Below are 20,432 nucleotides of genomic sequence, written 5' to 3'. Positions count from 1 at the left end.
ACAATAGCCATGTGGGGCTGGGAGATAACCCCTCCAACTATTCCTCTAGTTCACGCTGAACTTGATGAGTTCAATAGCTCATCCAGACTATGATCAGACCTTGTCACACTGTCCCACTTACAGCAGATGCTAATGTACAGAAAGATAATGTACCTTCCATAACCCCAAAACTTCTTCCCCCACCCTTCTTGCTCACTTGGTTTCCTGGTCACTGAGAAACAGAAGTAACTATGAGAGAATGTCCACGAGCTCCTGGTACGTCTCTCATTTGCCAGCAACTGCGCTCCCACGTGCTTTCTGCTCGCCCTCCTTCCTCATGACTGATTGTCCATGTTCCTGCTTAAGGTCACTGGATGCCATCATTGCTCACCTGCTCAAGGGCATCCCTCCAGCAATTCACCCCTCTCTTGTGGCTCATTCCCATCAGCATACAAATATGCCATTCTTTCTCTTACCTTACATACAACAATGGAAAACATCTTCTCTCTTGACCCCACTTCCTGCTCAGGCTACTGTTCATTTCTATTTCCCTTCACATCAAAACTCCTTGAAAAGCTTACTTGTACTTGCTTTTCCAATTTCTTGCCTTTCATTTCCCCTCAGCCTACTTTAGTCAAGTGTTTGTTCCCAATCACTGCACTAAAACTGTTCCTGTCATGTTCACCAGTGACCTCCATGCTGCTCAACCCCATGGTTTATTCTCAGACTTCACAGCACCTGACCTGTTGGCCACATTTGAGACAGTTCATCACTCCTTTCTCCTTGAATACTTTCTTCACTTGGCTTCCAGGACATGACGCTTCTGGTTTTCTTCCTACCTCATTAGCTGCTCCTTCTCTTGTCCTTTGCTGACTCTTCTCCATCTCCCTGTCCCCTTAACAATGGAGTGCTCCAAGGAAAGGTCCTCCCAACAATTTTTCTTCTGAACCTACACTTACTGCGTGTAGTTAAGTCTCATGGCTTTAAATATTATCCGTAGGCGACATACTCTCAAATCTTTCTCTCTAGCCCAGACCTTTCTCTTGAACTCTAGACTCATCCAACCATTTATTCTACTTGTGTCTGGTAGGCATCTCACACTTAACCCTGACCCTGCCTTCCAAGTCCACTCTTGTTCCCCTCCCCCACCAGTCCATTCTCACTGGGCTGGCCAGTGTGATTCTATTGCATTTATTAAATAAGGTAGATCACACCACCCTTCTATTTAAAATTCCCCAGTGGCTTCTGGTCACTCTCAGGATAAAAGTCAAAGTCCTCACCATGACTTATTAGGCCCCACCCGATCTGCCCCAAATTCTCTTTGCCTTCTCTCACCAGTGCTCATTCTGTCCTAGTCGTGCTGCCTTCTCTGTTCCTGTGCATGCCTACAGGCCTTCTCATTTGCTTTCCTCTCTACTCCCCCAGATTCCTCATTCCCCAAGTGTCTGCATGGATTGTTCCTTTGCTTCCCTCAGTCTCTGTTCAAACATTACCTTCTCATTCAGGGCTTCTTTGACCATCCTATTAAAATGACAATGCCCCATCCTACCCACTGTCCCTGATTTCTCTCTCTCCATGGTGACACTCTTTCCAACTCCAGGTTTTTCTGTTTTATTTTATTATGGGCCTCTCTCACCCCAGAATGTAAGTGCTCTGAGGGATGGAATCTGTTACCTGGTGTATCGCTAGTGCTCAGGTCAGCACCTGGAGCCACAGTAGGAGCTCAATACATATTTGTTAAATGCATGATGATTTATCTTTCTACCAAAGAACATGGTCGGCTGGTGATCTCCAGAGAAAGAACCAGTTTTCTGAAGATAGGGATCAGATGGAGGATCTGTTAGCTCTTCTTTACAATGTCGAAGGGACTCCCACGTTTGTGTGGTGAGTAGAGCTTTGGCTAGGAGTCCCTTGCTGTCCAGTCAGACCATTCACACTTGCCCTTTTGGCTAACCATGTGAGACTGAAATACTGTGCAACGCTTTTACTATTTGTTCCTGGGTATTCTTTTTACTCTGTAATTAGTATGCATCTTTGTCTTCCACGAAATGCCTCTTTCCAAATGTTATTGAAAGACTGAGCTGATAAATTATTTGTTGCTAGCCTTCAAGATGGACATATTATCATCTCTTGCATGTATTCTACTTTCTCGTCATATTAAATAACTTCACATTTAAAATAAATAATCGCTGCCCACCACAATAATCCACCTTGCTTTCATCAGAGGTTGTGGCAAAAAGTGACTTCTGGGAACACTGATGTGGACAGTCACAGCCCACTCTCATGCTGAGAGTATTTTCTGGCTGCTTCTTGAGAAGCAAAGCCTAACTCAATAGGGCAAGATAGCAGATTTGAATAAATCTGAGGAAATATTTGAGAACACAAAATTTCATTCTCCCAGTTCTGACACAGAAAAGGAGAAATTGCCCACAGTTGTTCATTCTCCGCCTCCCCACTTGTTCCAATAAGAAATACAGAGAAATTTGTAAACTTTATTCATGATGCAGAAGTTGAGATGAGTAAAACAGCTGACGGTGGCATCTTGCCTCTGAGTTTGATTTGTAAAAATGTTAGTGAGCACGATTTTCTGTGTTTCATTTGGGGAATGATGAAGAGGGTCTTTTCTATAATTATAAAACTTCCGACTTCGATGTCATTTATCACAATACCGCCTGGAATTCCGGAAATGTTCTGTCAGGGGTGATTTGCGTATTTTTGGACTTGACATTTGATAGAAGTTGGGCAACCGAATATCGTAGTGATATGTTTTTCCTGTATATACTCTGTCATTCAAGGCATAGAGTTTATCTGCAATGTCACTGCCAATTAAAACTGAAAACAGGCGGGAGATGTAACGATGCTGAGCGAAGAGCAAATATAATTTCTTTCTCCTCCAAGACACATATCGACAATCAGTTTCTGCTGTGAGGGTTACCTAAAAAAAAAAAAAAATGTAAGGCCACATAAAAAAACAAAGATTAGGAAGCAAGAAAAATTCTGCCTTTTTTTTTTTTTGGCCCCAATTTTAAATGAATTTTACTTGCTGCTTTCTTAGGTTAAAAAAGCTCACTGACTCACAATATATTGAAAAAACGGGGAGAAACTACAAAATGTCTTGCTACATATATAATTTATAACATGAACAATCACAACATTGTGCCCATTTCCAATTTCTCTCTTTTCAAAATCTGGGTATCTATATTTTACCTTTTACTGAAGTGAGAGCTACTTGATACTAAAAAATAATAAAGTTGGCTAATGTTAGAGAAGTAGTTCCAAGTCAGTCCCGAAGACTACAGACATTTAACTCTAATTGTTTCTGTAGCACAAAATAGAATTTATTTACCTATTCTGCATACGTATATGAATTTGTATTTGCATACACACATGAATGTTACATGTATGAATTGTAGGAAAACAAAATACCATAATAGAATCCACTGAAGTGATTATCTTTTGAAATTATCAGACACAGCAGCAGAGTAGTGACAGGAAGTTTAGCATTTTTTTTTTGCTAGAAAACAACTAAAATCTATTAGCATTTTAAATTTTAGGAATCCCTCATTTTGTAATAAGGGCAGACTTTTAAATTCTTGGTGTTTTTCTCCACCATGTCAGTGGCAGTGTTTAGTTTATAGTCAAATCTCAATTAATTATATTTTAATCTCCATATATGCAGCTAAGCAAAGGAAAATTTAAGAGCATCTATCATGGACTCCTTTCTGTCATATACAAGGCCCATCCCTTTTCTTGTCGCTGGACCTACACAGTGACGTAATCAGCAAGAGTCAAACAGGGCTGCGAAGTCACACATGCTGCAAAGTACATTCCAAAGTTGAATATAAATTGCTCTGTCATCTGCTGTTTTGTTTGCTTATTTTTATTTTATTTTTTATTATAATATATATATTTTTAATTAACATAAAATGTATTATTTGTTTCAGGAGTACAGGTCTGTGATTCATCAGTCTTACACAATTCACAGCGCTCACCATAGCCTGTTTTTATTTTTTTTTATTTTTTTATTTTTATTTTTATTTTTTTTAAAAGATTTTATTTATTTTTGACAGAGAGAGACACAGCGAGAGAGGGAACACAAGCAGGGAGAGTTGGAGAGGGAGAAGCAGGCTCCCGGCCGAGCAGGGAGCCCGATGCAGGGCTCGATCCCAGGACCCTGGGATCATGACCTGAGCCGAAGGCAGATGCTTAATGACTGAGCCACCCAGGCGCCCCACCATAGCCTGTTTTTAAACAAACGTCTGTCTGTTTGGAAGAGGTGGTGTTCACTCTGTGGTCTAGTTACCCCTTACCTGAAAAATGCCTTCCTCTGTGGGTCTCAGTGAGTCCCATTCCGGAGAGTCCAGGAACTGGAAGGGGAAAATGTAATGCAGAAATTCGCCATCAACCGTCACTCTGATCCTACCCAAACACAAAGAACATCATTCATGAGAGAAGGAGAAAGCAAGCCCATAATTGGAGGCAAGGGGGAGGGAGCAGTATTTCAGATCTCCGGTGGTCTTTATGGCTTTTAAAATTTTGTAGGATGAAATATTAAATTCACACATTACAGTAAGTGACAAAATCTCCTGTAAGATTCATGTACTGATGTTCCTCACACAGTTAGGATTCTGGAATATTGGGTGAAATTCATCAGACAATGCATCAAGGTATACATTGATGGTATGTGCCCATTTGTGTGTATATATTATACTTGAAGACAAAGTTCCAATGCACGCAGTTGGATTTTAAATTAAGTAGGAAAACACTGAAGAACATAAAGGAGTGGCACTGTAAATACCTCTGTAGACTAATATTTAAACTTTTTAAAGGCATGAATAATCACATTATTGTTTCCATTAAAGTTTCCCCAAACTTTGTTTTCAAAGTTTATATACATACAAAGATAGATATAAAAATTATATATGGTGAACCCCCTGCTTCTAGCAAGTGAGTAATTCTAGAATTTACTGAAGAAAATTGATCATTATAAAACTTAAATGTTCTCTATTACTTAAAAGAATGCCCTATCACAGTCTATTTAAAGTACTTTGCATGCCAACATAAGTGTTCTATTAATTCAAGCTGGCGTCATCCTCTTCTTGACTCTCAGTGATTAGCCTGGAAACAAATAGCATATCCAGACAAACCCATTTGTACATTTGATTTCTAAGAAGAAATATTAAGGCTCTCGATTATATCCTGCTTCAGGTAAATAATAGCATGTACTCTAAATGCCTATGTCCATGACTCACGTACGTGTCAAGGGGTTTCTCATGCCTCACGGTGCTAAAAACCGCCCAGGACTGTGCTATGTTGAGATGGAAAAGTGTAGCAGAAAGAAACACCAGCTAGTAACTAATACAAAGGAAATAACTAATATAGAGCAAGCACCAAGAGTACAAACCTTCCCGAAACAAGCAGGGAGAGTTTATCAATGGAGGTTTTCCCCTGCATGGCATAACAGTGTTCCTTTTCCAAAGTAACCACTTCAGAGCTCAGAGCAATTGTTCTGAAGACGGGCAAAGAGGTCCCCAGAGGCTGGAAAAGGGAGCTGTACAATAGCTGGAATTCTCGGGAAAAAGTTATGCTGCGAACTTGATATGCAATGTGAACAAATTGCATGAAGCAGATGACAAACAGTACAAAATTCCAGGAATATATGTCAGCTGCACAGACATCTACCCAAGCCCAGACAGCAGAGCAGAGAAAACCCAACCCCAGCAAACTGAAGACGTAAAGGAGCCCGAAGAATCCACTGCCGCCCATGAAACCTACTACAAATAAAATACTGGCAAGATGATAAATGGCTCCTTCGGCCTCTTGCTTCCAGGTGGTACAGACTGGGTGTTCATCTATCAGGTTCTTCCATAGACTTGAATTTCTCTCCATGGCTGTACTTCTGTCTGGTTCACTTTTCAGTTGACATTGGATGATATTGAAGCAAGTAATTAAGTCCTTTGCTTTTCCATCCTCAGAGTTTCACTATGTCTTTATAAAACCAGAGATAGCCCGGACACTGGGTTTGTAGTGATTAAGGGTTTTGTGTGTATAGATCTTGAAAAACTAAAAATCCCATGCTAGCTTCTTTAAGTACATCTGGGCTCCTGATTCAGATCTAGTCCACAAATATTTTGTGGTTTCCTGGACAAGAAAAAAAAGAAGGATCTAATTAAAGAAGGAAAATTGAGAGGTATATTTAAATGAATCACCAGCATTACTATTCAAGTTGATATGCTATTTTCTCTGGAGTATTTTTTTAAATTTTATTTTGACATAATTATATATTTGCATTAGTTATAAGGAATAATACAGCGAGGGCACAAATGCTGTTAAGTTTCTAGGATAGAAGATGTCTATTTTTAGGGTTATGCTTAATAATAATAATAAATTATTTACCGAAATTTTAGCATTTGTTAGAATTAGCTAACTACATATTCTACTAGAAAGCTAGGTGCTATCATCAACTCATCTTCATAACAATAGCTTGGTGTACCTCAGAATCTCTTGGGACAGTGACTAAAAATGCAGATTCATAAGCTGTGTGCAGACATACTGAGTCAGAATCTCTGAGGGTGGGGTCGGGCCTATGTGTTGGTGTCTTGACAATCCCCCCCAAGATTCTGAGGCATCAGTCCATGGCCTTTCATGGCCCACCCTCTGGGAGATACTGTTTGACAGTGTTATTCACTCTTACAGATGAAAAATTCGAGGCTTAAAGAGGCCAGCTAATTTATCCCCGGTCACACAGTGGTCGGGGTAGAGCAGAACTTCTGCAGGGAAGCCTCTATGCTGGCTCCAATCATGTGGCTTCTCAGGAAAGAGATTTTAAATTAGGCACTCTAAGGAGCCCTAATAAAACAATAAACATGAGAAACACATACTTAGGAGTCAGATTTTAAAAGCACAGAGTAGACTATGAGTATGTTTCATGAATTAGATCAAAATTATTTGAGAAATATAAATTCAGATCTACCTTACTGTATTAGAGGCTATTTCAAGTTAAATCTGTACCCATATAATTAAACAAATAATATTAAAATTCCTGCTACTTACACATTTATTTACCAGATGGTCAAAAAATGTTACCGATTTGTTCCTCTGCACATATATTCTCTACCCTTTGAGCCATATGGTAAAAATGCTAATGTGTGATCTGAGTCAGGAGAGATTTAACCAGGATGATAGAGCTGTAGGATATGTATCATTTATCCCCAGGTTTCTTAACAAGAAATAGTTTCAATGTGAAGCATTCACTAGATTGGATTTTTAAACCATAACAACATTCAGAAGCCTTGAACTTAACTGCTATATTTAGTGTTTTTATTTTTGAGATAGATCATTTCCAGAACACCTGTTAATAAAATATCGGGTATCACAGATCTTGTCTCATAGAAAAAAAAAAAATACACACAGAGAAGTGAAAATGACTTAGCTGAAGTAAAAAAGGGAACAGTATAATCACCAACAGAATTAGAAATGGAAATAAAGGAGCCACTGTTGTTGGAGTTCCTGGTTCTTCATCCTGGATAGTGATTCCTTCCTCAGCAAGTAAGGACTTTAAGAGCATCACCAGGTGAATCATTAAAAAAAGAAAAAAAAAAACAAAAAACCAACCACAGACCTATAACTTATATTGCTATTTGTACTTAAGCTACTTTCAAATGTACTTTAAACATCCCGTGCCCCCTAAATCCTGCCTCTCCCCATCGCTCATGTGAGATGATGCGATTCGGGGCAGACCAGCACCCCGAACGTGTTTACTTTCTCCTCTTTAAATGCAACACAAAATTATATACTACTGGATATTCACAACAAAGAAAAAAAAAATTTTTTTTAATACAATGAGTAGTGAGAACTGCAGAATACCAGACTGCAAATGTCAGTCTCCCTGCTGTTTTACTTTTAAAACTAGGGTATTTTAAATTAATCAGTTCCTCAGGATACCTAACACAGCCACTAAAGCCAATATTAAAAAGCGCTGCTGCCAGAGCTCTGAACTTTGGTTTGACCTTCCTTAAAAATTTATAATCCTCAACAAAATGTTAAAATGATGCTAACAGAGAAAGGCCATGTAAAACCTTGTGGCAATGCAGAAGGGAGCTTCTGGGAATCTTGTCCCCTGACGATCCGGACTTGGGGGACAGGTTGGGCCACCTGCGTTCCAGGAGGGTGACCCATTATGATCATCAGAAGAACCGCGCTTCCGGCCCTTTCTGGCGGCTTCTGTTTCGAGAAGCTGCTACCAAATCATCTTCCTGTCCTTGGTACTGTAGCCTCAACACAGCAACACAGAGTGCTGACTTGCCCTGATTAAATTACTCCACACCCAGCCTTTCTCCCCTCGGTGTGTTTTTATTCAGTCACCAAAACAGATGTATTTTATTAGAAGAGAAAGAACTGACAGGGGCAGGTGACAGGCATGAGTGTTCCTCTGATATGGGCCAGCAGCACTCCACGACTGAACATGATTCATCAACCAGCTGCCTGCTTGAAAAGCCTGGAGGCCTTAAGTCATGTTTTTGGGTAAATAAATGTTGAGATGCCAAAGTGGCACGATGGATTTCTCTGGCAGGAAAGCCCATCTTCCCCGCAAGAGAAATTAGCACACAGAGATACAAATGATGGAGACAAAATTAAGTGCAAATAAACACAATAATTCCCAGTTCCCCCCTTTTTACTCCTTAGGCTGTGAGACCCTGAGTTATAGAGGAATGAGGACATTTAAAGACAGGTACAAGGATGCTCCATGAAATAGGATGGAGACTTGGGACCAACTGATTAAGACTAGCTCAGAAATGGCGTTTATCTGTTCACAGCCTGAACATTTATTATCTCATCGCGTCACACTTGTTGCCACGAGGGAGGCAGAATCTAAATTATCATGCTCTGCTTACCAATGAGAAAAGCAGGGCACAAGATCGGCTAAGTAACTGGCTTGAGGTAAGTGAGGCAGGAAGTCCCAGGTAGGAGTCCCTGTCCGCTCAGCGCCATGCCCTCACCAGCAGGCAGGGCCCCTTTTCAAGGCTGTGAATCGGATATGAACGTGTTGGGAGACAGTGGGATATTCTGTCAGGACTGGTTTGCCAGGAAAATAATCATCCTAACACTGAATATTTAAGACCTGCCATAATGCTGACTGTCGAGCCAGGGAAATAGACCTAGAAAGCCACTCATGAAATAATTTGCTGTATTATTATTCAACACTGACTGACTTCCTCTCCTAGCTCCTGAAACTCTTACGGGGCAAAGACAACTGTTTTTGCATTTCTGGCACTCACGGAATGTTGACTGACCACACTGGTATCCAGGTACAAGCACTCTGCCTTCTCCAGGCCTACTCTCTATCCAATTTAATGGATGTTCTAACATCTTCCGTCACCCGGGGGAAAAGAGGTAGGGAATATCCCAACATCCAAGGCATTTTGGTACAAAATCACTAAGGAGGTGGGACACTGCTTATTTAAATGTCTGGCACAGCTCCAAATTCATAGGGGAATCCTTTTGTCTTCATAGAAATTGAGCTCCTTAAGAGCAGTTGAATTTTAATCCGATTAAAAAAACAACAACTCTTGTAGCTTGTGGCATTGCGTTAGTTTTGGTTGCTAGGCAACCCAGGAGATAAAAATTCCATCAATATTCTACTCATTAATTGGAATAGGTCCTAACTTTGGTATGTGTTCCATATGCAAAATAATCATTTACTTAAAGCTGGTTTCTCTACTTATCCTCAAGGAGGTACACTTACTCAGGACCTACATGCCAGGCGTATTCAAGAATTATCTCACTTAACCTTCACAACAACCCCATCGAGAAGGTACTATATCTCCATCTTACAGATGAGAAAATTGAAACCCAGAGAAGGTAAGTAAATTGTTCAAGGTCGCATTGCTAATCTTGGGACTAACATTCCACCCAGTCCTGCCTGATTCTGAAGCTCAGACTAAATCACATTTATTATTCTGCTTCCCACAGTACCAGGATTTAGAAAATGTAGGCATTCATTTCCTCCTTGCTACTTAGATGAACTCAGGCATGTTTATTCATCAGTCAAGCAGAGGTAATATCACCTATTCTGTCCACTCTAAAGGGTGCTACAAGATTCAAATGAGGAAATCTATATTAAAACTTCTTGGCAAATTTTTTTTTTTTTTTTTTTTTTAAGATTTTATTTATTTATTTGAGAGAGAGAATGAAAGAGAGAGAGCACAAGAGGGGGGAGGGTCAGAGGGAGAAGCAGACTCCCTGCTGAGCAGGGAGCCTGATGCGGGACTCGATCCCGGGACTCCAGGATCATGACCTGAGCCGAAGGCAGTCGCTTAACCAACTGAGCCACCCAGGCGCCCAAAACTTCTTGGCAAATTTAAAAATAATATAGAGATAGCATCGCTGTACTTGTCGCTTGTATTTTACAGAGCTGAGCCTTTTGGAGAATTTAGTTTTTAAGAGCTTTCTTTCACCCAGAGGATTACAATTGAATACAGAAATGCAAATGTTACTTTTGGTGGCTACCCAACTTTAAATTTTAAATTCTAAATTTACTCATTCCTGCAGGGGTGATCTCTGTTGTTCTTCCCTGTGTCCCGACCTCCTATGGCTGATTGGGGTACCCCCATAACCAACCCACCCTTGAGTCTTTACTTTCCAATGGCCAAGAAACCAGTCTCTGGAAGACAACAATACTCTTCTGCCTCAGATAAGTGTTTAGTGCTTCTCAGCAAGGATCCTCAAATCACTGATGTTAAGTGTCACCTGGGTGGTTTGTTAGAATGTCCCTTCCCTGGGCCCATCCCAGAATTACTGGGCCAGGAAGGGACCCAGGAAGATGCCCTTCTAATAAGCTCCCAGTTGATTCTTATGCACATTAAAGTTTGAGTGCCATTATTTTATGTTGTTCCTGCATGATTTCTGAATTATCCTTGTTTGTTTGCAGGACCTCAGCTTTGTTCCTTCCTGGCTGACCACTGGCTGTCCTTCTATGCAGATTACTCTTGTGCTTTTGATCCCTCACTGTCTGCCCAGGACGGTAGTGCTGGTGTTAACGCTCCATTCTGTGTCTATTGGTTCAGTTCACCCTGTTACTTAAAAGAAAGGTTCTAGTCTTAGCTGTGCCCCTAAATAGCTGTGCGATTTTAATCTTACTAGACCTGTTTCCTCATTGGTAAAATGGAAGTGTTGGACAAAACAATGTGAGGTCCTTTTGGCTCTAAAATAACATGACCCTATGTGATAAGGAATAGAAGACTTTTCCTAGCATGGGTTAAAATACAGAGTTGAGCAGTGGAACTGAATTACTGCAGGTCTTAACACCAAGTTTATGATCAAGGCCCCACTCTAGAGACCACTTATTTAATTACTTATGGACTGTGGCAGGGCCCAGGCACTGGAATGTTCTGACATGCAACAAGGGTTAAGAACTATTAGGGGGTGAGGTTGAGAGACACCAGAACAGTCTGTAGGGTAAAGGATCTAATTTTAATTCTTACTTTGAAGGAGCTGGAAAGGCACATTTTTGCCTTGTGTGTTCTCATTCCCATGCTTTGCTCAGGTGGGGAGGCATTTTCCTTCTTTGCCACTCATCATTCCAAGAGGGCTCAAGGCTTGTGGATATTCTGCAGCAGCCTTTCCTCAACAGGGTGGCCTGAATTTGCACCTTCTAGCTCTGAATTTTTATGGCCTTTATTATCTGTCAACATGGCTTCCATCATATGTTATGTTATATTGACCATAAATAATACACATGTAATATGTAATATATATTATATATAGTCACTGGTCATATATATTTGGTCATATAAATGTCAGCTTTATTAGTTGGTTATTTTACATATGTGTATATGGAAACATATATGGAATTCCCCTCTGTCTAGAACACAGTGAGTCTTCAATAAATGTTCAATGACTGATAAGGGTAACAATGCTCAGGTATAAATGCAGTGTTCAGAATAGTTTTGGAACAAGTAAGAAGCCCAAGTGAGATGTGACTAATACCTGAATCAATGATTTAGATGTTGGACTAGAAAGAAAGGAAAGCATATATTATACTATGAGGAAGAAGTGAAAGGAAGAAGTGTCTCTATTGAGACAGAGGAACAAAGAAGGGTTGAAGACCCTTTGGAATTTTAAGAGATCCCAAAGTTTGGAAAGAAATCAGAGGAAAGGGGAACACAGTTTTATCCTCAATTAACCTAATACTCTTGGTCTAGCAACAGAGTTCACAGCAGAAGATAAGGGGCAAGACAGAGGGATCTTTAATAGTTACTATTACACAGGACAATACTGAAGAAAGCCTGGGGTTGGCAAGATTAGCTAGAAAGTGAGTGCAGAGAGAATGAGAGTTCAAGTTAAATGCCCATGATCCAAGGCCTTAGATAGAACTCTAGAGCTGTGCTGTCCAATATGGTAGCCATTAGTCACATGTGCCTGGTCTGAATTGAGATGTGTTATACACATGGATTTCAAAGACTTAGCACAAAGACAGAGTATGTCATTAATAACTTTTATGTTGACTATATGTTGAAATGATTATGTTTTAGAGATACTGGGTTAAATAAGACATTAAAGTTAATTTTGCCCATGTCTTATTTTTTTAATGTTGCTACTAAAAAATTTAAAATTATGTATGTGGCTTGCATTATATTTCTCTTGGACAGTGCTAGTCTAGAGCCTCTCAAGTAACAGAGAAAGGAAATGAAAAAGACTTGGCATGACACTGTGCAAACAGTGCATATGTATAATGTATAAGTGTATAAATATGGGAGAATTATCTAAGATTAAGAACAGAGAGTTGATATAAATGTAAATGATATTGGCTACAATATTCATATGCTACAATCATCAGATGTTATCTGTGGCGTAGATGTCGCCATCTGGTTTCTGCCTACATAGGTGGCCAACCCCACTATAGCTCTTGGCCTCTTTATCCTACCAAGGAAGTCACTACTTTTTCCTTTTGCCTTAGGAGAATTACACTTTCCTAAGCAACTATATCACATTGTTTCATTTTCTCATTTCATCTTCTGATGATGCCTCATGGAATACATTGGAAATCCCAGACAGATAATCTCATAAATTTTGTAGTGGAGATTGAATTATGGCCTTCTGGATTCCAAAGGGTCTATACCAGCCTTTGTTTTCATATAACATATGAGTTTCTTCATGCACCATTAGGCTTCTGGGCTGGAATATGCCTTTGACCTTCCATACCAATGAGAGCTTGGCTTCTCTTAAGACTTGAGAAAATTAGAGAACATGCCTACAGCCCATGCTGGACTTCTCTGATTCTCAGGTCTTCGCTAAAGTCCATTGGATTACCTGCAGCTGTGTCTGATTCCTCACTTTATCACATAAGCAGAATTGTAAGATGGTCCCCAGGATTCCTGTCTCATTGGTACACACATGCAATAATCCTCTCTCCTTGAGTGTGGCAGATCTGTGAATGGGATGGGACAGATACTCTCTTGATTAGGTAACATTATATGGCAAATGGTGCTGGAATAATCACCTGTGATTATTAAGCTATATAAGATTGTAGGACTGGAGAGGGATTGAAAATTGGAGAGTCGTGTTCCTCCTGGCCTGGAAGAGAGCAAACGCCATGTTGTGAACTGCTTATGGGGGCCACAAGCCAAGTAATGGCCAGCAGTCTCTGGGAGCTGAAAGAAGTCCCCAACTAACAATTACCAAGATAATGGGAATGTCAGTCCTACAACCGCAAGGAGCTGAATTCCTCCAACCACCTGAAAATCTTGGAAGAGGTCCTTGGACTCCAAATGGGGAGTGCAGTGAGGCTGACATCTGGATAGCAGGCTCTCAACACCCAAGGCAGAGGATCCAGCTCAGCTGTGCCTGGACTCCTGACCCACAAAAACTATGCGATGATGGATTTGTGGTGTTTTCAGCCACTAGTCTGTGGTACTGTTACAAAGCAGCAGGAAACTAATACACACAATTATGAGTACTTACTATACATGAGACTTTAATAATCTACATTTTATGATGTAGTTGGAAAACAGATCTATGGAGAAGAAGACACTCAATCTTTGCTAGATTTAAATCAGGAAAACCAGTTAAGAACAGTAATACTTTTGAAGAATAGTATCTGGAAAACAAGACACTAAGAGAGGCCCTGGGAATTACACGTAAATTCACTAAGGTTACCAGCAACTTATTACAGGTTCTCCTTCAGTGGAGTCAGACAGCCCCAACACTGTTAAGCATTTGGACACATGGGCAATTTCCAGAATAATTATGTCATTCATATACAATCTCCAAAATGCCTGGAATACCAAGTTTCCTTGGGTGGGACTTCCCGCTTAGTTCTTTGTAAAACTGAGCCATATGTATAGGGCAAATACTTGGTATCTCAGACACATCTAGAGATTAACACTCAAAGACAGACTACAGAAACTCAAATAGCTCTGTAAATCTTCTAGTTGTGGGACTCCACCACATTCAGATGAGTTGAGCAATGGGAAATTAATGCAAAGCTAGTCACCATCTTCTTGAACCTCATTTACTACTATTACTGCTACTACCACTACTACTACCAACATCTAACATTTACTGAGCACTTACTATGTGCCAGGCATGATTCTAAGAATCTTAAAATATTAAGTCATTTAATCCTCAGAACTTTTTGAAATATATAGTTCTATTGTCCCTATTTTACAGATGAGAAAACTGAGGTATAGGGAAGTTAGGTTGCCTAAGGATACACAAATGATAGAGCCCAGAAGCACTCCCAGGCAGACAGATGCAAATAATAACACACTGCTTCATGTACAGTTTGAATCTAAATATCTGGACTTACTGGAACAAATCAACAACATTCTTGTTTTCTCCCTTCAGTTCTAGATTCAATGAATTTAAATGTCTTCTTAAGAAATTACAACTTTTTGAGCAACACAGGGTTAGGAAGGTGGGTCCCGTGTTGAATCACTCAGTGTCCTATAATTCTTCATTTGATGAAACAGCAGTAAACCTCTCCTTCTCAACCATGTCATTTGATTGCTTTTAATAAACAATTCCCATGCTCTGCTCCAAGTTCTCCTTAAACTGGAAATGGTTAAAGGCACAAGCAGACTTTTGAGCAGCTGCTCTCATGTCATGCCGTAAGTCCACCAGAGATTCATGCTGAAAAATGCAAGACAAGCTGGACCCTTGGATCCATTAAACAGTCTTTTCTTGATATGAATCAAAGGTAGACACCTTCACTTCCTTTTCCTCCAAGTGACTTATATGCAGCAAATGAACTCACCTTTCTATATTTATTTAGTTCAGGTTCTCATGTTTCTTCCTGACAAACATGCGTAACAAGCTCATGTGATCTAGCTAACCGGTTAGAGTCTCTTTCATTTTTTCTGGCTAAATAACCAGGTGGACCACACACCAGGGTCAGTGATGTTTGAAACCACCAAACCAGCCACTACTAGTGCTAAAAGGAGCACTTCTGCAGGGTTTGGAGATTTCCTTTCAAGGTGTTTGCACAGACAAAGGCGCTTTCTCTTTGATTGTGGGAGACCGTTTCCTGTTTGGTTCTCAATCCACATGTTCTACAATCTTTCCATTTCTTCTATTTCTTTTGGCCTTGTTTTTCTTGACTTTGTAATACTTGAGGGTATTCCAACCATAGATGTTCCTCTTATCTTGGCAGCGCTGCCTGTGGATAAGCAATGTAAATCATTCCCTTGTTTCTGCTGGAAATTCACATATTCTCCTGATTCTTTTGAAATGTTTGCTTATTTCAAGTTTCTCTTCAATATTGAAACCTTCCTTTTGTGTGCACTATTTGACATGTTGAATCAAGATGCTTAGACATTCTTGGGATGCTGAAGGGGTGTGTTTTTATAGAGAAAAGTTCACCACTGCAAAAGAATAGCAGAACACAATCTTGCAGGATAACCTGTGGTGAACCAAGGTAGCTGGTAGATGTTTCAGGTGTACGTGTATTTGTGTTTTGTGTATTCCTACATGGCTTAAGTCGGCTGGTTATAGTTTAATGTGTTCACATGGTGTTCTGGCTGAGTAAATGATGCACGAGCAAGCAAAAAATCTGTGCTATGCTCAAGTTGTTCCCTAAGATTTCCATTGCATTGACATGATGCTGAATTTCAAAACAAACATTATAACATAATTGACTGTGTCACCAACTTTCAAATGGCCAGGAAAATATTAATTAATATGCAATAATTCAATAAATCCCTGCCCTCCTGGAGCTTGCATTTTAGTGAAATTCAAATGTTGATACAATTTAAGCTTACTTTCAAATTATGAGATCTATTTTAAATAGCTAAAAATATCTCATATGCAAATAAACCTAAGCTACTTAAAACTCATTTAAAGTCAGTTATTGCATAAAGTTTTAAATAAATACTACATTTTAAGAGACTGTCTAAAGTCTCATAAAGCAAAATGCAAATAAGCTTGTTTTCTAGAATGTCCGTCAAAGATTGAAAACAAACATTAGACAAACAAACCCTAGAACATTATTTGTGTCCCCGGAGTAGCATGTTACATATTAATACATACGTATTAGTTAATACATGATCTATATCCATCTATACACTTAATGTTAAAGATGATTTCTGGATAGTGGGATACTTTACTTTTGTCTTTGTGTATATCTGTATTGTTTGCATTCTTTATAACAATTTTATAAAATAATAAGGTGATTTTATATTAATTTGAAAATTTTTAAATACAAAATTTCAAAGAATTAAAATCCATGAACCCAATGACCAGAATTAACAAACATCATTGTCATTGTAAAATTCTTTTTTATAATAAAAAAAAATTCCACAAAAATTGAAGATCTCCATGGATTGTTCTCAAGTACCATTTCCCACCCCACTCACTTCTTATATATAATGTGTTTATCCTTCCAGGCCATATAGAACAATTTTTAAATTGCAATTTAAAATGGAGTGTAAGATTAGAAATGTATCTTATGTGTTTTTTCCAGATCCATGCTTAGTTTTTTTTTCTGATTAATAAACATATACAAAGTAGAGAAAATACTAGATATTAAATCTCCATATACCTATTATCCAGATTCAACAATTATCAAGATTTTGCTACATAGAGTTTTTGAATTTAAAAGCAAAAACTGTAACTAATGTTCATCCTATAGTTTGTTCAGTTAGTAAGCAAACACCTATTAAGGGAGACAGGGAAAATTACAACTAGTTGTGTTCTTACTATGTCCCAGGCACCAGGTCTTCCATTTACTGACCCATTTAGGAGTCACAACACCTCTGCAACCTCAGTAGTTTTATCAGCATTGTTTGGAGTGAAAACTGAGGCTCAGAGCAATGAAGATTCTTGCCTAGGCTCAGCCAGTTGATTGTCTTTCTAGAACCAATTTCATACTGTGTGTAAGAGTCACCAGAGGTTATTATTCTGTTGAAGAATATAAATAAAGAAGAACAAAATGAGAAGGTCTCACTTTGGGTCTGTGTGAATCAATCCCTATATTCTTTGGGTTGGAGGGCGATCCAGCATTGTTATAGGGGCTTCAAGTCAGCAACTTTCGGTTATTTAATTTTTAAAAATGCCTATTATGGGACGCCTGGGTGGCTCAGTCGTTAAGCCGCTGCCTTCGGCTCAGGTTGTGATCCCAGGGTCCTAGGATCAAGCCCCGCATCGGGCTCCCTGCTCAGTGGGGAGCCTGCTTCTCCCTCTGCCTGCCAGTCCCCCCTGCTTGTGCTCTCTCTCTGACAAATAAATAAATAAAATCTCAAAAAGAATAAAAATACCTGTTATAACTTTCACTTTAAGACATTTTCCTGTAACTACTTGGATAACATAGAGAAACATTTTCCTCAAAAAAAAAAAAAAAAATCTAAATGATTCAATATACTCTTGTCAATTCTTACTTACTCTCTATAGCTCCTAATCCTAGTTGACCAACAACCATAATTACAAAAGCCAATTTCAACTGCAATTTGCAGGCTTGCAGATCAATCTATCATGGATATTTTCCAAAGCAGTTTTGAAACTTCTTGCCTGCCATGTTGCTTACGTGTTGTGACACTCATACACTACAGCCAACACTTCATAACCACTCTTGATCTTGACTATTTCAAAATAAGCAGACGTGAATGCTCTAGTGTGTCAATGCTCTTAGGCATCTTGTGGTTAAGAAGCATGGGAGTTTGGTTTTCCAGGACACATTATGATTTAATAAGCATAGAATGTCACCATTTAGAAGCACAGGATGCACAATGATTCAGCTATTTTGAGACACGGCTGAGATTAAAGAAACTCAACTCTCCAGTGTCTCCCAGTTTATAGGTTTAAATTTTAGGACAGAAAATGTCTTACTCTACATTTCAATTTGTATTTGTATCCTAAATTCTCCAGTCTTCAGGGAAGGAAAAGAGCCTTAAAATCATCTGGGATCAGCCAGACCTCTTCATTCTGCAAATGTGGAAGGAGATCCAATTTTTGTTTTGCTTATATTTTGTTTCATGTATTTCTCGTTTGGTTTTCTTTTGCCGCAAAGAACAATGCCAAGTTACTGTACTGTCACACAAGGGATATGACCATGCAACACTCCCTGATATTAAAAATAACAGAAAAGAGTCACCACCAAACCTTAGTATGAACCGAGACCAATAATTTCTTAAGACTGCCATAAAATGAGATTGCCGTGTCCAAGCCTGCAAATTCAAAATACCTAACTAGAAGAGTTAGAATAAAAAGTCAGGAAGGAAGAAAGATTGTCCCATTCTAGATGTTTACTAAATCAAGTTGGATTATGTTCAAAAGTGGGCTTCTAATTCTACTTTTCCATTTATTATTCACATGTAGAACATTATCATGTTTTGCAAATGTCTCCTTGGCTAAAACAGTTTTTTGTTGTTGTTTTGCCATAGCCCTATTACCGTATTTTGATTCTGTGCCTTTAATCTTTTCCTAAAATACAGACCCTCAAAATGTATTTTACCTCTATAACTGACCTTGGTGATGAGGTAATTTAGTGGTTTTGTTTCTTTCCTTCCTTCCTTTTTTTTTTTTTTCCAAGGTGGATCCCCAAATAGAAAAAACAGGTCAGCGTGACCTTTGATAAGACAGCTTTCGCGTGTCCCCAACTCAGTGTGAAACACTGACCCTAGTCAGGCCCTTAGCAGACAGGGAAGGGAACTCCCAACCGCTGCACTTCCCCATGAAACCTAAGACTGTCAGGGCCCCTTGGACCAGCTTTTCTCCCTCGAAAATCTGGCCTTTTTCTTTGGGCTCCAAGGTGCCTGGGCAAGAGTGGGGCTAACAGAAGATCTGGGGGAAAGATTCGCCTCTAGGGCGGACGACTCGAGTTCCCAGGGGCCGGTGCGCGCGGAGCCCTCAGCAGCAGACTCCCAGCCGGCGGAGCTGCGAGCGGCGCCACCCGGCCTCCGGGGCTCGAATTGGCCCGAGCGGGGCCGGGAGCGGAGCGTCGGTGCGGCCGGCGCGGGTAGCGCGGAGCACAAGGCGGCGAAGCAAAGGCGCTCCCGGGGGTCGGCGGCCTCGCAGCCCCCACCCTGGGGCGGGGCCCGGGTAGAAGCCGCGCCCGCGAAGTTGCACCAAAGCGCGCGAGATGCGAGTGTGCGGACAGCTTTTGGGAGGCGGCCGCCGAGGCGCCCCCGGGCTCCCCTCCTTACCTTTCCTTCCCCGACCCTGCGCAGAGCTCCGGCCTTGCGCCCACAGAAGTTTCCCGGCCGAGCGCGCTGCGCCGGGCTGGCCGGCGCCGAAGCCCCCGTCGTCCCGCTAGCGCACTCCTCGCCGTCCACCCGGCCGGCGTCTGCCCCGCGCCGGGACGCGCAGTGACCGCAGCCCACTCCGGAGCTCGCGCGGCGGCGCGGGCGGGGGCCGGGCACGGGCGCGCGCCCCGGGGCGCAGCGGGGAGAGCAGGGAGGGAGGGGGCGGCGGCGGCGTCCGCCGCGCAGGGGCCCGGGCCGCCCCAGCCTCCCGGGAGCAAGCGGCGCGGCCACCAGCTTCTAGGACTGCCGATAAATCTAGCGGCCGCTGCGGACCAAACTTTGCCAAGAACGGTTTCCCGAAGTCAACACTGATCACGGTTAGAAAACAAACCTGGTATTCGCTGTTCTAGGAGAGCGATGGAATTGACTACTGAAATGAAACGCAACTGTATGTGTGCCCTCTCACTCCCGCACCTCGCCCCCCACCCCAACACACCATAAACAAAATGAGGAGATAAATGACCAGAGTGGGGATGAGAATATTTGGGTGCATGGGATAGAGAAAGGTCAAATCAATGGATATCTCAAAAAAAGAAAGAAAAAAACCGCCCAAAGAACAAAAAACACAAATGGGTGAAGAGCAGAAACAACCATGGAAGGAAAAAATTAAAAATACAAATGACAGAAAATGTTCAAATCACTACTAAGCCAAATGCATTTGTACTAACACAAATGCATTTTTCCTCCTATGAAAGTAGTGAAGTTTTGTTTTGTTTT

At 40.7% G+C, this 20,432-nt stretch overlaps 1 protein-coding gene across 1 annotated transcript; it reads right to left on the bottom strand.

Moving 5' to 3' along the window:
* Window positions 1-2,136: 2,136 nt before the first annotated feature.
* Window positions 2,137-19,768, bottom strand: POPDC3 (popeye domain containing 3). Its single transcript, XM_032407405.1, has 4 exons — window positions 19,617-19,768; window positions 5,384-6,120; window positions 4,290-4,398; window positions 2,137-2,914 (listed from the first exon to the last, which is right to left on the bottom strand). Exons 2-4 carry the CDS (start codon window positions 5,866-5,868, stop codon window positions 2,633-2,635), a joined length of 876 nt encoding a protein of 291 aa, XP_032263296.1. The 5' UTR covers window positions 5,869-6,120; window positions 19,617-19,768; the 3' UTR covers window positions 2,137-2,632.
* Window positions 19,769-20,432: the final 664 nt, after the last annotated feature.

This window comes from Phoca vitulina, unplaced genomic scaffold (assembly GCF_004348235.1).
Source record: "Phoca vitulina isolate PV1807 unplaced genomic scaffold, GSC_HSeal_1.0 scaffold9, whole genome shotgun sequence".
NCBI classification, from domain to species: Eukaryota; Metazoa; Chordata; class Mammalia; order Carnivora; family Phocidae; genus Phoca; species Phoca vitulina.
Note: the sequence above shows the minus strand (reverse complement) of the source record. Positions and strands in the feature narration are given on the sequence as shown.